At 51.2% G+C, this 13,453-nt stretch overlaps 1 protein-coding gene across 8 annotated transcripts in view; it reads right to left on the bottom strand.

Annotated features, from left to right (window-relative positions):
* The window catches only part of UBR4 (ubiquitin protein ligase E3 component n-recognin 4), a 131,264-nt gene that overhangs the window by 31,229 nt on the left and 86,582 nt on the right, over window positions 1-13,453 (bottom strand). For all 8 annotated transcript variants that reach the window (XM_073903273.1, XM_073903272.1, XM_073903275.1 and 5 more), the window contains 15 exons: window positions 13,172-13,259; window positions 12,729-12,922; window positions 11,030-11,269; window positions 10,528-10,666; window positions 9,650-9,775; window positions 9,441-9,569; window positions 8,355-8,698; window positions 6,702-6,792; window positions 6,058-6,142; window positions 5,777-5,904; window positions 2,388-2,517; window positions 2,105-2,262; window positions 1,281-1,390; window positions 518-659; window positions 39-120 (listed from right to left, as the gene is read on the bottom strand). In XM_073903273.1, the coding sequence (XP_073759374.1) occupies window positions 39-120; window positions 518-659; window positions 1,281-1,390; window positions 2,105-2,262; window positions 2,388-2,517; window positions 5,777-5,904; window positions 6,058-6,142; window positions 6,702-6,792; window positions 8,355-8,698; window positions 9,441-9,569; window positions 9,650-9,775; window positions 10,528-10,666; window positions 11,030-11,269; window positions 12,729-12,922; window positions 13,172-13,259 (2,186 nt within the window). The remainder of the gene's footprint in view (window positions 1-38; window positions 121-517; window positions 660-1,280; window positions 1,391-2,104; window positions 2,263-2,387; window positions 2,518-5,776; window positions 5,905-6,057; window positions 6,143-6,701; window positions 6,793-8,354; window positions 8,699-9,440; window positions 9,570-9,649; window positions 9,776-10,527; window positions 10,667-11,029; window positions 11,270-12,728; window positions 12,923-13,171; window positions 13,260-13,453) is intronic.

The following is a 13,453-nucleotide window of genomic DNA, read 5'->3' as shown; positions in this document are numbered from 1 at the left end:
CAGGGTACCTAAGGGAAGGGCCCAGCGGCTACGTCTACCTGTGAGACTTTTGAGGGCGTAGCCCTGCTGCAGGTCAGTGCTCAGGGTGGCCTCCTCCAGGGCCAGCAAGCGGGCGATTTCCTACATGGGACGACAAGCAGTTAGTGACAGCACTGCTGATGAGATCGGCCCCCTCCAGCTGTGGTCCAGGAGCCCACAACATCAACCAGACGTTCTGCAGTCACCATTCTGTTCCAATGACCCCTTGAGCTGAACCTCTGCAGAACTCCTAAGAAGCCAAAGGCAGTGGCAATGACGTTAAGGGAGGGCTTAAAGACTTGGAATGGCCGAAATGCCCCCAGCAAGTTGTTACCTCCTTATGATACACAGAGCCACAAAGATCAATTTTTTTCAACAAATATTTCTTCTCCGCAAAGAAGAGTAGTACAAAATCTACATCAGGGGACTGTAATGAGAGCAGGACCGGGGAAGGGCTCTCCCAAGTTGGGGGAGGGGGGGAACCGGCGGCGGCAGCTACCTTGGTGATGAGGTTGCCCACATAGGGCAGGACTCCCCGAGCTGCCAGATAGACTTTCCAGTGGGCCGAAGTGATGAGCTTTTGGTAGAGAGCCAAGTACTCGGCGGCACACTCGCCAGCTATGCTCAGCTCGTCCAAGTAGCTGCCCCGAGAAAGACAGGACACCATGAGAACGCAGCTCCAGGGGCTCCAGCAGCCCCCCTCTGTTCATGTTATCTGCTGTCTTGGGCTCCCCCTTCCTTCTGGGCACCTGAGTAAACCCCAAACTTCCCCCTTGGGGACCTCCCCACATGTGGGGACAACCCGGCGCACACAACAGGAGCGTGATGCAGATACCCATTTTGGATCAACCAGCACCGAAACGCACAGCGCTTATCTGGGCAGCGAGACTGGTTTTGAGCGGCTCATGGAGAAGGCAAGTGTACCACAGGGTTTAGTGGCTGACGGCATGGGCTTTGGAACCCCACCGCCTGGATTCGAATCCGGCCTTCAGCAGACAAGTGCCCCAGCCGCCATGAAGGTGAAATGAGATGGTGCAGGCTGAGCTGAGCGTTCCTATGCTCATCAGACCTCAACGGCCACAAGCTGCCAGCGCCCCTGCTCTGCTACCACTCCCAACATGACCACTCACTCAGCTTCTAGACCTTTCCTCTTTCTGTGCTTTCCACGCAGCACGGAGCCCAGCTGTGCCCTCCAACACCCTGACCTCCGGACGCCCCAGGAACATGGACAAGGCCAAGCACAGACAGAGCGTGAGCAGTACCTGGTGAGGAGGTCGAGGACCTGCTGCTTGCGGCTGGGAATGGTGGCCAGAGCTTCCACAATGGTGCAGGCTGCCTGCCGCGCAGCCTGCGTCGCCGGGGTGAAAAGCACCTGTAGGACATGGGCCAGAAGTGTCGTCTCAGGTGACGGCCGGTCTTGCCAGGTCCCCAGCAGGGCACAGTCCACCACCACCCTGCCAGAAGACCTCTGGGCACCTCTCCACGGAAAGGTTAAAGGTGAAAAGCACCAGCTAATGCCATATGCGACTGTGGCTGCCCAGGAGCCCCCTATTTCATGGAAAGTTGCTCCCTCAAGCAATCTGGAGAAACCACCTATGATGACTGAGCTAGGAAAACAAGCCAGGAAGTACTTTCCTCAACACAAATTGCTGTTAACTCTATTCTGGGGACAGGTATATGCTGTTAAATGCTTATAACCTAACAGTGTCTTTCTCGTCTTATATATGAATGGACCAACAGATGCCCTGAATTACCTTAATCCTTCATAAGGTTCGCTAGAATGGAGAGGGAGAAGGCAGCAACGGGTAGGGATGACAGAAGGAGAAAAGGGAGGGGTGGCACCGAGGCCTAGTTCTGGTAAGTGGCCAGGGAGGAGAGTGGCAAGCCCACCAGCTTGATGAGAAAGGCACAGAAAAATCCTGTCTTGACCAGTCTACCACACTGCTGGCTGCAACCAAGCACCTCCCTTTGCTTCCTAACTAAAAGGAAGCAAAAGCAGAGCAGACACATGGGGAGGAGCAGAAACGCATGGCTTGGCATCGGGGGCTGAGGCAGCGAGGAGAGGGCCGAGGACTAGCTCACTCACTTGCCGCAACCAGTTGTTATGGCCCAGTTTGAGATCCAAGGGGGGGGTCCTCTTCCCGCGACGACTCAGGAACTGCTTCCATCTCCACACGTACTTCTCAGTCAAATAGAGGTGGCGGAGCTCTGACTTGCTGGGGGACTTCCCATTACCATCTATCCCTGGCAGGCACACGGATGCAGCGAGGGGTAAGGAAAAGGAAGTGACAGAAAGGGGGGAGTGTAGGGCTGTCAGAGGATAGGGGTCAGGGGGCATGACTTCCCTAGTCCTGAAGAGACAGACACACCTCTGATAGGAAGACATTTCTTCCAGGCTTCGTAGGATGCTTTGGGGTCTCTCTTGAGCCACAGCTGAGCCTGGGCATGGATCTCATTGCAGTACGGCTTAACTGTGGTGAGGGCCTCGACGGGGACATCCTGCAGGGGAAAGCCGAACAGGGTGGGGAGCTTCAGAGTACACCTGAGCTGGGCTCCAATACAATGGCATGGATGCCCCAGAGGAACATATGCAAAAGCAAGAAGATCAGAAGGATCAACATTCATATCAGTTATGTGTGTTCCTGTTAACGCATTTTGGCCCAATTTAGTTAGAGCAACATCTCCACGCTGGGCTTACGGTCACTGCTTTGTGCAGGATAAGATGTAGCTGGCTTCCTACAGACCATCCTTCGGCCGCAAACACCAGCTCCTATCCCAAGCCTGACTCAGTTTCCTAAACATCTATCTTCAAGGGGTCCCTGAGCAGTCTCCAGAATTTTAAGAGCCATTACTGAGCAGAACTAGCATGCAGAGCAGAGGGACCCACACAGCACTCTTAAGCCAGGCGTTCTCAAGCCTTTTGGTCTCAGGACTCCTTTACAGTCTTAAAAAAATTACTGAGGACCCTAAACAGCTTTTGCACATGTGGTTCTATTGATATTTACCATGTTAAAAATGAAGCATGAGAAATCTTAAAATATTTACTAATTTCATCTTAAAGAAAGAATAAATCCACCACCTATTTACCTAAACATTTATGTTTCCAAAATAAAAATCATCTAAAGGAGCGGCAGTACTTTATGTTTTTGAAAATTTGCTTAATGACTGCCTTAAATAAGACAGCTGGACTCCCCAACCTGCTTCCGTGTTCAAACTACTGGGAGATGTTGTTTGGGTTAAAGTACATAAAAAACACAGATACATAATTGGAAAAGAGAAGAATGTTTTAATAGTCTTCTCGTTTAGGGGCGCCTGGATGGCTCAGTCATTAAGCGTCTGCCTTCGGCTCAGGTCATGATCCCAGAGTCCTGGGATCGAGCCCCACATTGGGCTCCCTGCTCAGTGGGGAGGCTGCTTCTCCCTCTCCCACTCCCCTGCTTGTGTTCCCTCTCACTGTGTCTCTCCCTGTAAAATAAATAAATAAAATCTTTAAAAAAAAAATAGTCTTCTCATTTAATTGTGGGTTTCTTTCTTTGATACTACTGTCAGCACGTTACAGGTTCTCAAAGATTGGCTGTTACATGGAGGCTGAAATCAACGGATAAACTTTTCAGAGTCCGTTAAACACTGAAACTCATCTTTTACCCATCCGTGATTCTTTAGCATGTGCTGGTCATTCCACAAATACTGGCTCACTGAATGATGTCAATTCCTCTGGCTGTGACAGGCCCACTTCATTCGTTTTTCAAGAAAGCGTCTGCCAAACACCCGATTCTGAATAACCACAACTGGCCCGGCGCACTTTTTCCCAAGCATACAGGGGCTCCGTAAGAAAAGCAGCTGGCTCAGCCTGCATCTGAAACAATCACCCATGTGCTTCTCAAGACGAGCACCGCACTTCCGTGTGCAGCAGGAGCACGCTGTGTTCTTCCACACTGTCACACTGAGTATTCAAAATATGAGCACCCCAGAGTGAAAATTTACTAATATTCACTTGTGCTGCTTCCTCAAGGATGCCCTTGAGACAAAGGACACAGCAGTGGGGAACCCGGCCAAGGGTCGCTGGGAGCCGCTACCTTTCCCACTGGGGCCCCGGTGACCTCACCCACCGGTGACTGTGTGCCATCAGGACCAACGGTGCCAGACTGCTAGGGGCAAACAGGGTCGTAGGAGGATTATGAACCAGACGTCAACCTCACAGATTCCCCAATAGTCTGGGGAACACCCAGGCACCTGGGAGCCCAAATTTTGAGAACTGCTGCTTTCTCTAGGCTAAAACTAAGCACGGCGCAAACATCGACACTGGACTCCAGTGCTCAGAGGGTAAGCAACTCTGCAAATCTATTGCCTCACTCAGGAAAAAGTGATGGTTAGGTGCAGATGGGGTTCCTCTTCAACCAAGGGCTTTTAGCTGAGAACGAGTTCTATAGGGAAATAAACCTCATCAAAGGGAAGGAAGATGGGTTCCCTCAGCCCTGCCTTTTCTAAGGACTATCTAGGAAGACGGGAGTCAAGGAAAATGTAGTCAATTCTTCAGGATCCAGCTCCCTCCCTAGTGCTCACCACTCAGAAAGCGGCCTTCCTACACTTATGAAGACTGTTTCTACTGAAGGACTCCATCAGGAAATAGAGCAGGGGTCAAATGGCCCAAGGACCGCAGAGAAGTAAGGGACAGAGAGCCTCAGGCATGGCCGAGAGGAAGAATTATGGCCGGGGTTTTCCACAAGTCAGTACAAGCAGATCAACCTGGGGCTCAGCTATGGTTATTTTAGAATAAAAACTTGGCTTTCCTCCTTCACTTAATGATTCACTGAGTGGCTATCATCTGCTAGATATTACACTCTGCCCTGGACGTTAAAAATATTTCTAAACTGGGGCACCTGGGTGGCTCAGTCGTTAAGCGTCTGCCTTCAGCTCAGGTCATGATCCCAGAGTCCTGGGATCGAGCCCCGCATCGGGCTCCCTGCTCAGCGGGAAGCCTGCTTCTCCCTCTTCCTCTGCCTGCCACCACTCTGCCTACTTGTGCTCTCTGTCAGATAAATAAAACTAAAAAAAAAAATTTCTAAACTGACGTCCCTGCATTCAAGGAGCTCAAAGGCAGCCTAGCAGAGAACTGGCTCTTTTAAGCAGCAGCTCACAGAAAAGGCAGATCCTATGCAGAGAAGACTGCACGCAGCCACAGCCAACCTTTTTTACGGACTAACATGAGCCAGGGTTTGGTGCACATGATCCGCATCAACTACTGATTCTTCACAACACTTCCACGTGTTGTGTTCTCATTTCAGAGACGGGTAAACTGAGGAGCCTGAGTTAAGAACTTGCCCAAAGTCACAAGGAAAAGAGCTGGGATGTGAAATCAGGAAATCAAGAAGTCCGCTTCAGAGCCTAGGAACTTCACCACTCGCAATGCTGCGTAGGCAACGGCACAGGAACAGCAAAGAACACCGTGCTTTCTGGGAGCCTGGGAGCCTGTAAGTCCTGCAATGCGACTGGACAGACAGCCCTCTAGTAAAACACCTTGCTCGAGGCTCTTGTGTCTTCACGTCTATCTTACTCCTGACTTTCCTCTGAGAAACCTTCCTTCTCAAAAATCCCAACTCCTGTCTACTGAACTATGGCAAAGAAAGCACTGGTGCCCTACCACGGGCAGGCTGAGTGCAGGGTAAGGCAGAGCCCTTTACGAGGCAGAATACTGTGCTGGCCAGGGCGGGAGGGGGCCGCCGCCCTGCCCTGCCCTGTGTGACCCCCCGCCCAGTACCTTGTTCTTCTTGCTGGTTGGAGCAGGTGGTTTAATCAGCTTCTGCAAGATCCGCAGGCACATGAGGGTAATGTTCTCCACAACCACAGGAGTCTTAATGTTCACAGCCATGAGGAAAAGGCTGAGAGCTAGGACAGGAAGGACAGGCCAAGATGCAGTCAGAGTGACAGCAAGACTGTCCATGGCGACCGCCGCGCCCCGCCACCTCTGTGGCTAGGACAGCACCCAAAGCCCCCATCCGCTCTCTTTAGAGCCCCTAACCAGATGTGGCCTAAGCTCACCACAGCGTAACCGGAGTTCCCAGCAGCTGTCCTCCTTCGAGATGGAATCTGTCAGCAACAGCATTTCATACTGAAGGCTGCTTGCCTAGAAGGCCAACGGGAGGAGATATGAGAAGAGGAGGGTCTGCAGGTGAGACCCAGGACTGAGGCTTACGTCCAAGCTCTGCTCAGGGGACTCAGATCAAAGATGTCTGGTACCCAGTGGCACCATCAGAAAGAGAAAGGAGTTGGGCGCCTGGGTGGCTCAGTCAGTTAATTGTCTGCCTTCGGCTCAGGTCATGATCCCAGGGTTCTGGGATCAAGTCCCACATCAGGCTCCCTGCTCAGTGGGGAGTCTGCTTCTCCCTCTACCCACCCTCCCCTGCTTGTGATCTCCCTCTCTCTCTCTCACTCTCAAATAAAAAAATCTTAAAAGAAAAGAAAGAGAAAGGAGGAGTGGAGACCCCTGTCCCCCATCCGGCCAACCACCCATTTCTCTTCTCCCCCTGAGGCTGGCTCTGATCTGGGGCAGTCATTTTGGGTGAGAACTCTGCAGACTGCTGCTCCTTCCCTCCCCAGCCACCCCAGGGAGACTGGTGGAAAGAAAGCGAGGGAATGCAGAAAGAGAAAGAGGAAGGCATCAAAAGGGCAGTTGTCTTGCTCACTAGATCAGGATTGGCCCAGTGGCCCTTCAAGGCAGTGGAGACTTTGCCAATAATCAAGTCGTTCATTTGCTGGGTGGCTTCTGGATTGTCTCTGGAGAAGCAAAGAAATAGAGTCCTGTTATCTACCACTGGCCGTGTCCCTCCTTCCCACCTGAAGGAGCACAGAGAAAAGGCACTCAATGCCCAGGGCCACCTGGCCTCCCCAGGGGCCTGACCACGAGACCTGAGTCTGTAACAGAGTGCCCTTTCGCAGCCGCCTTTCCCGCAGTGGTCACTGAGGGGAGAGCAGCACCGGCATCCAGGAGATCCCCTCCCCGTGCACAGCCCAGGCCACAGAGCCTCCCAGCACTGCCCGGTACACCGAATCCTCCAACCTCCGAATCCGACATCCCCCAGCCAGGATGGGTCACGACACTTTTCCTTGTCTTCTCCATCTGCCTCTAATTTCCCTCCCATGAGGTACCCACATTTCCTACCGACGGCCCACTGTGATAACGTCTACATTAGTGATGACGACGTCAACTGTACCAGGTCACTTTCTTGCATCCTACCCCATTCTGAATAAAATCCCAAGTCCTTACAATGGCCTAGATCGCCTGGGATCTGGTCCCCAGCGACCCCTGGTTCTCCTGCCCCTGTTTCCCATGCGGCCTCCTTCACTCCACTTACACAGGCCTCTGGAGCTCCCGCTCAGTCCCTGGCACAGCCTGGCCTCTCGCTCTCGCACATGACGTGTCCTATGCGTGCAGCCACAGCTGAGACATCTGCATGGCTTGTCTCCTTTCTGCAAACACGCCTCCTCAAGCATCACCCCTCAGAGGTCTTCCCTGACCATCTCCCAGCAGTAATCCCTGCCGCAGTCAGGGAGCCACCCCAGCTGTACCTCTCTTCACAGTCCACTCCTGACAGACACCGGACTGTGCAAGTAAGCTTCTGCAGTTCTCCCCACCTGGACTGTAGGCTCCAGGAAGCAGAGACTCTGCTCCATTTACTACTGCACACTCAGAGTCCAGAACAGTGCCTGGCATTCAGCAGACGCTCAAAAAACACCCGCTGAGTGAGCGAGTAAGTAATACAGCAAGAAATGGTTACCAATCACCTAATGTGTTCTGGAACTTATGCCACACTCAATAAATCCAGCTCTGGCGACCGCATCAGCACATACTAAGTAGTCAACAAATACGAGTTATTGCCCACAGGAATTCTTCCATCCCACCCTCGTCATAAGCCTTTAAGGCATTTACTATTATCAGTATTTTTCAGAGAAGGAAAACCTCAGCTCAGAGAAGTCAGCTAAGCTGTCCAAGGCACAGAACATCAGACACCGAGCCTAAGCTTCATCTGCCATGTGAGTCTGGAGTCCAAGTGCCCAGTCACTTCCTTCTCCTCTCTCACCAGAACCCAGACACTGTTGAGGACAAAGTACAAGCCGAATATTCTATTTACAAGGAAACCTGGTCTCAAATGTTCACGGAGTTCACTCACCCAGACCCTGGGCATCTCTCCCTATTCCTCCCTCGTACTAAGTTAGCTGGCCTGTCTGGCAGCGACAAACACCACGCTTTGCACCCCTAAGCTCCTAGCATCGCTGTCACCACCAACCCCCGAGGTAGCAGGAGTTACTGGGCCCACAATCCCGATGCAGGCTCTGACCGAGTTAGCAGGCACATGAGCTGGCGGACTTCCTCCCGCATGGCTGCAGAGCCTCGGCGAAGATTGTAATCAAAGAGCTCCCGGATGAGGCCCTGGGAGACGAGGATGTGCCTTAGGGCCGGATTGGTGGCCAGGGCCCGGAGCAGTGTGATACAGTGTTCTGTGACGGCTGAGGCACAGCCATAGCACTTAGTAGAGGACGTGTGGCCACAGCCCAGGACGGATAAGGCGCGGTACTGGCTGGCGGTGAAGGTGGGCTGCACAGAGGTTCGGGATGATTTGGTGGCTGCTTCCCTCTGCTGCAGGTCATATTCCAACAACTCTTTGCGTGAAGCAAAGACTTTCTAAGGGAAAAAAAAAAAGATAAAAGAAAAACAAATTAGCAGTTAAAAGAAGGGAAAAGAAAAAGTTAACTGGAAATCAGCTTTGGTCTGAAGAACTACTTTACATGCATTATTATATTACAGAGCAGAAAACTGAGACTTAGCAGAGCTGGTTTGCCCAAGGCAAGTGGCAGAGGCAGAACTCAGCCCCTGATCACAGGCACATGTCCTGAACTCCCATGTAATGCTGTCTCATAAAGAACAAACACGAAGATCAGAGGCAAAGGCAATTCTGGCGGCAAGGACCTGGGCTTGTCTTCGGCCAGCCTCCCGTCCCACGGAGATTAGGTCGGTAGCACTGCATTGGCCACCCGGCCCACCCTGGTTGACCGGCATTGGCGTGCCCTGCCCTTCCAGCCTACAAACACGGCATATCAGAAAGAGAGGCACCAGAACCCTGACACCCGGTTTTTAAAACTAGCAACCCCTCTACTAAAAGATGGGTTGTGAACGGGCCAAGGAAAACAGATCTAAAATAATCTGTTACCCTCAGTCTTCCGGAACAAATTCAGGTCTCTGCCAAGCACCAGAAACTAGATTGTGAGAGAAGTTATATGGTGCAACCACCTAGACCCTGCCTTTTCAACCAATCGGACAAGGGAAACCCAAGACTCCAACTGCTGGAGGGGGGCAACAGGACTGCTCTGAAAACAGCATGGGAAACGTGTGACAGAACACTCTAGAGTGGCTCCCATTTCTCTACCTGGATGATTTTGGAGAGCTCATCGAAAGAGTTCTTGCAATCCCCACAGTACTCCTGAGCCAGCTGCAGGATGTACCGATTCACACTGGCTGAAGTGGAGCTAATGCTCCCGGACGTCCCCGAGTCATCCTGCAACCCAAGAAGCATGCTGTGAGTCTCCTGCTTCTGACCCAGAGCCCTCTCCACATGCCCCTCTAGCCTGGGGCTACCTGTGGCTTTTCGGGGGCTGCCTCGTTCACTTTGCAGAGCAGGTTCTCCAGCTGTGGCCGGTGTCCCATGAGCTGGTGATACACTCGGTCAGCTTTGTCCAGAAGCGTATTGATGTTGGAAACAGCCTGGCAGGAAAAGACAGGGGTGTGTGTGAAGGCTTTTCCTTGAGTGATCCCAAAAGCTAACCATTTCCTGAAACACTTCCTACAGGTCAGATGCTGTGTTTCATACATTCATTATCTATTCCCCACAATAATCCATGGTGTTGGTGTGTTATTTGTAACAACATACAATACACTATATAACACAGCATATACATAAGTATGCAATGCTGAGAGTAATTAATCATTGACACTAGGTCACACAGCACTGAAAGGCACAGCTGGAACTGAACTTTTGTCCCTTCTGACTCCACAACTAAATATTGTCCTGCTTCCCATGCCGCTTCTAGCAGCAATCCCAAAAGCTCCCCACTCTGACTGTCACCTAATCCCCAGTCCCACCACACCATGCAGACTGAGAACCAGCCCCTGGATAAGCGAACACTGAGGAAAGGCCAACAGCTGTTAATACGACATCTGTGGAACAAATGCAAGGCACTCATCTGACTTCTTTCAGCCATCCCAAATCTAAAGTCATTTGTCCCTGGAGACATTCTAGTTCATTGCCAACCAACACTTCTCTGAAGTCCTATGTAAATCACATGTTCCAATATATCCTACACCATTATTTGCTCCCACCCGAAAGCTGTGCCCTGAAGAGAGTGCTGAGATGAAGACTCAGAACAGATGGAAAAGCATACTGCCCTCCACCAGCCCTGCTGCCCAAAGCTCAGAGCAAAACCACTGCCCTGAGTCTACGACGGATCCAGCCTCACCTTCTTCCGGTCTTCTTCATTCTCAATGGGATCCACCGCACAGCAAGGCTTGGCATAGAGCATAAAGTCGAAGCGAGCGTATTTACAGAAACCACAGGCATTGCAGAGGAAGGGATCCTTTTCATCGTAGTTGATGGACCTGAAGAACCAAAGCGTTTGGGTCAGGGGGACAGAAGAAGTTGGGGCGGGGGAGGGTGACTGAGTGCCACACGCACTGTCTAGAACTGTATCGGGATGACAAGAGGCAAGGGTGACTTATACAACCAGGTAACAAGAAAGGAAAACCTGGCACTAAACCGAAGGACCCCCCACTCCCAGATTACCACGGGACAGGCACGTGTGCCATTCTTCCCGTCCCCACCTTCCAGCCTGGGACTCCACAGACCTATAACCCTCCAATTATGCTGAGGGCAGCAGACACTGAAACTGCCCACACTGAGACTCTTGCAGGGGATACAAGGGACGTACATGGCCCTGGCCAGGGCGCCACTCCCTCCCTCACCTGCACTTGTGACACTGGTAGACGTTCTCTCCGCAATTGCCGCAGACCCCCGGGTTGGCGGGGACGGAGGCGCTGCAGCGCGGGCATTGCAGGGTCTCTGTGGAGGCCTGGTAATTCTCATAGAAGTCCGCAAACTCAATCATCAGGTTGGAGGCCACAATGGGCAAGGGCAGGTCGATCTTCACCTCTGTCTGCCCGGGGGTCAGCTGAACCTTCTTGGCCTTGTGCCAGCGGGCCGGCCTAGAAGAGACAGTGGTCGCTAGAGGGGCGGAGGGCCTGAAGGCCACTCATGTACCCCTCGGTGAGGGCGGTCTGAGGAGACGAAGAGCAAGACTGTGCCCCCTGTGCGTTCTCCTAAGGCAGTGAAGTGGTTCCTCTAACAGGAGATGTGGCAAGTAATAGCAACCTAATTCAAAAAATATTCTCTATAAAAAAGGATTTAACACACAAGTGCTTTAAGATGTTAGATAATTTTCCAGATTCTAGAAAAACAATGAAGTACATATCAAGGGAAGACATTACTCCAAAAGTATGCCACCCTGAAGCCTATAATCCTAAGAGGTGCCGTGTACCACGTGCCAAGTAGAGAGAGAAAAAGAAAAGGCACGTAATAATTTAGAATAATTATGTTAATTACAGATAATATTTATTGGGCACTCACTATGTGCTAGGCTCTGTTCTCAGCACTTTACATACACTACACTCATCCTAATCCTTAAAAAAAAACACCCTGAGAGTGGGCTCATCTCCACTTTATAGTTAAAGAAACCAAGGCTGTAGATCTTCTCCCATGTCAAGAGACAGTAGTAGAGCTGGGGTGTGAACCCATGGTGTTGCAGCAGAGTCGGAGAGTTGCACCAGCTGCTACACTGAGTCTACACAACAGAAAATCCTCCTCCTCCAGAAGGGAGTGGGTTATTCCAATGAGCAGCTTCCACTTGCAGATCACCAATGTGAACTGTTCCTCAAAGGAAGAAAACTTCCTGCAGACGTGTGCTGATGTGGTAAACTCTAGCTGTATTCTGCCCCTTGGAATAATACCAATACTTCTGCTCCGTGAAGAACAGCATCTTACTATTCAAGCAGCACCTCCCCACGTCCTCTGCCCAACAGCAATGCCTGAGATTTCAACAAGAGTGCAGTCTCTGGAAGTCAACCCTTTACCCCATGCCAATGCCTTCTCTGGCCCACATACGACGTGCCTCCATTCAGACACTGGGATACACGAGCTAGAAAGATCCAACACTAGCAAACACAGAGGGAAGGTGCCATGTAGAAATGGAAGGACCATGTGCCAGAGAAGCTTCTTGATACTGCTGGCTCTGTGAGCAAACAGCATCTTAACCCAAGAAATGACAACTTCTTCCCAACACAGGTGTTATGTAAAACTAGAAGTGCCCTAATAAACATGGGTAGGAGGAGAAGCCTGAAGTCCCCTAACTCAGCTTCCCCTCCCAAGGCAGGCTGTTGAATTGCTTCCTTAGACCCCCATGGGCTCCACCGGTCAGGATTTTAAAAGAACCTTTGTCAACACCCTTAGGAACCGTGTTTCACTTTTGTCCCCAGTCTTGACTCCAGTGGGTAAGAGGACATACCAGGCCTCTAGGGACGTGCTGCTTCACCCGACTCCAGCCATCAAAGCCAACAACTGGTGTTAAGCACAACAAGCTGCCCCTCCCCAAGTCTGAAGGGCCCATACTTGTTTTTCAATTCCACGATGGCCTGCACGGTTCGGTTGTTGTAATAGAGGTTGATGGTCCGCACCATCTTTGTCCGTTTCAGGTCTCCAATTTTCACCGTCACTTTGCTGATGGTGTGGCTGCCAATGAGCTTCACAACCTGCTGCGTGGTGGTGTACCGCGTGTCCACTTTAATGGAAGACAGCTTGATATACTAAACACGGGAGTACACAAAACACTATCAGTTCAAGGTCACTGGCTCATCCTACCTTCTTCAAAACTGATCACTGTAACTCACTCTTCATCTATGGATGAAGTTTCTATTTAAGGCAGTTAAGTGTGGCAAGTAAGCATTCATACCACTGATGACTGAACACCTAGGTGGCCACACTCAATCTCTGGAAACAAGAAACCCACTGGCCCTGCAAGCCTCACAATCACCCATGTTAAAGATGGCACTTACACAAAACGGCACCTCTGGATTATTACACACCAGGCAGGGGTCGCTCTCCAGGTAATAGCCATCAAATTCCACTAAGCCAGACAAGGTGCTAAGGAAGAAACCAGTATCAGCATTAGGAAATCTTCATCTTAGAGAGCAACCGAGCTTCACAAAGAAGCCACAAATGAGCCACAGCTCAATATTCCCTAAATTGAGCCCCACCCTAGTTAAAAACACAAGGGAAAAGTGAGAAATCCCAACAAGGCTTCAGGCGCCTGGCTGGCTCAGTTGGTTAAGCGACTG

Source organism: Callorhinus ursinus, unplaced genomic scaffold (genome assembly GCF_003265705.2).
Source record: "Callorhinus ursinus isolate GAN/ISIS: 27379988/994484 unplaced genomic scaffold, GSC_fseal_2.0 scaffold18, whole genome shotgun sequence".
In the NCBI taxonomy this organism is placed as follows: domain Eukaryota; kingdom Metazoa; phylum Chordata; class Mammalia; order Carnivora; family Otariidae; genus Callorhinus; species Callorhinus ursinus.
Note: the sequence above shows the minus strand (reverse complement) of the source record. Positions and strands in the feature narration are given on the sequence as shown.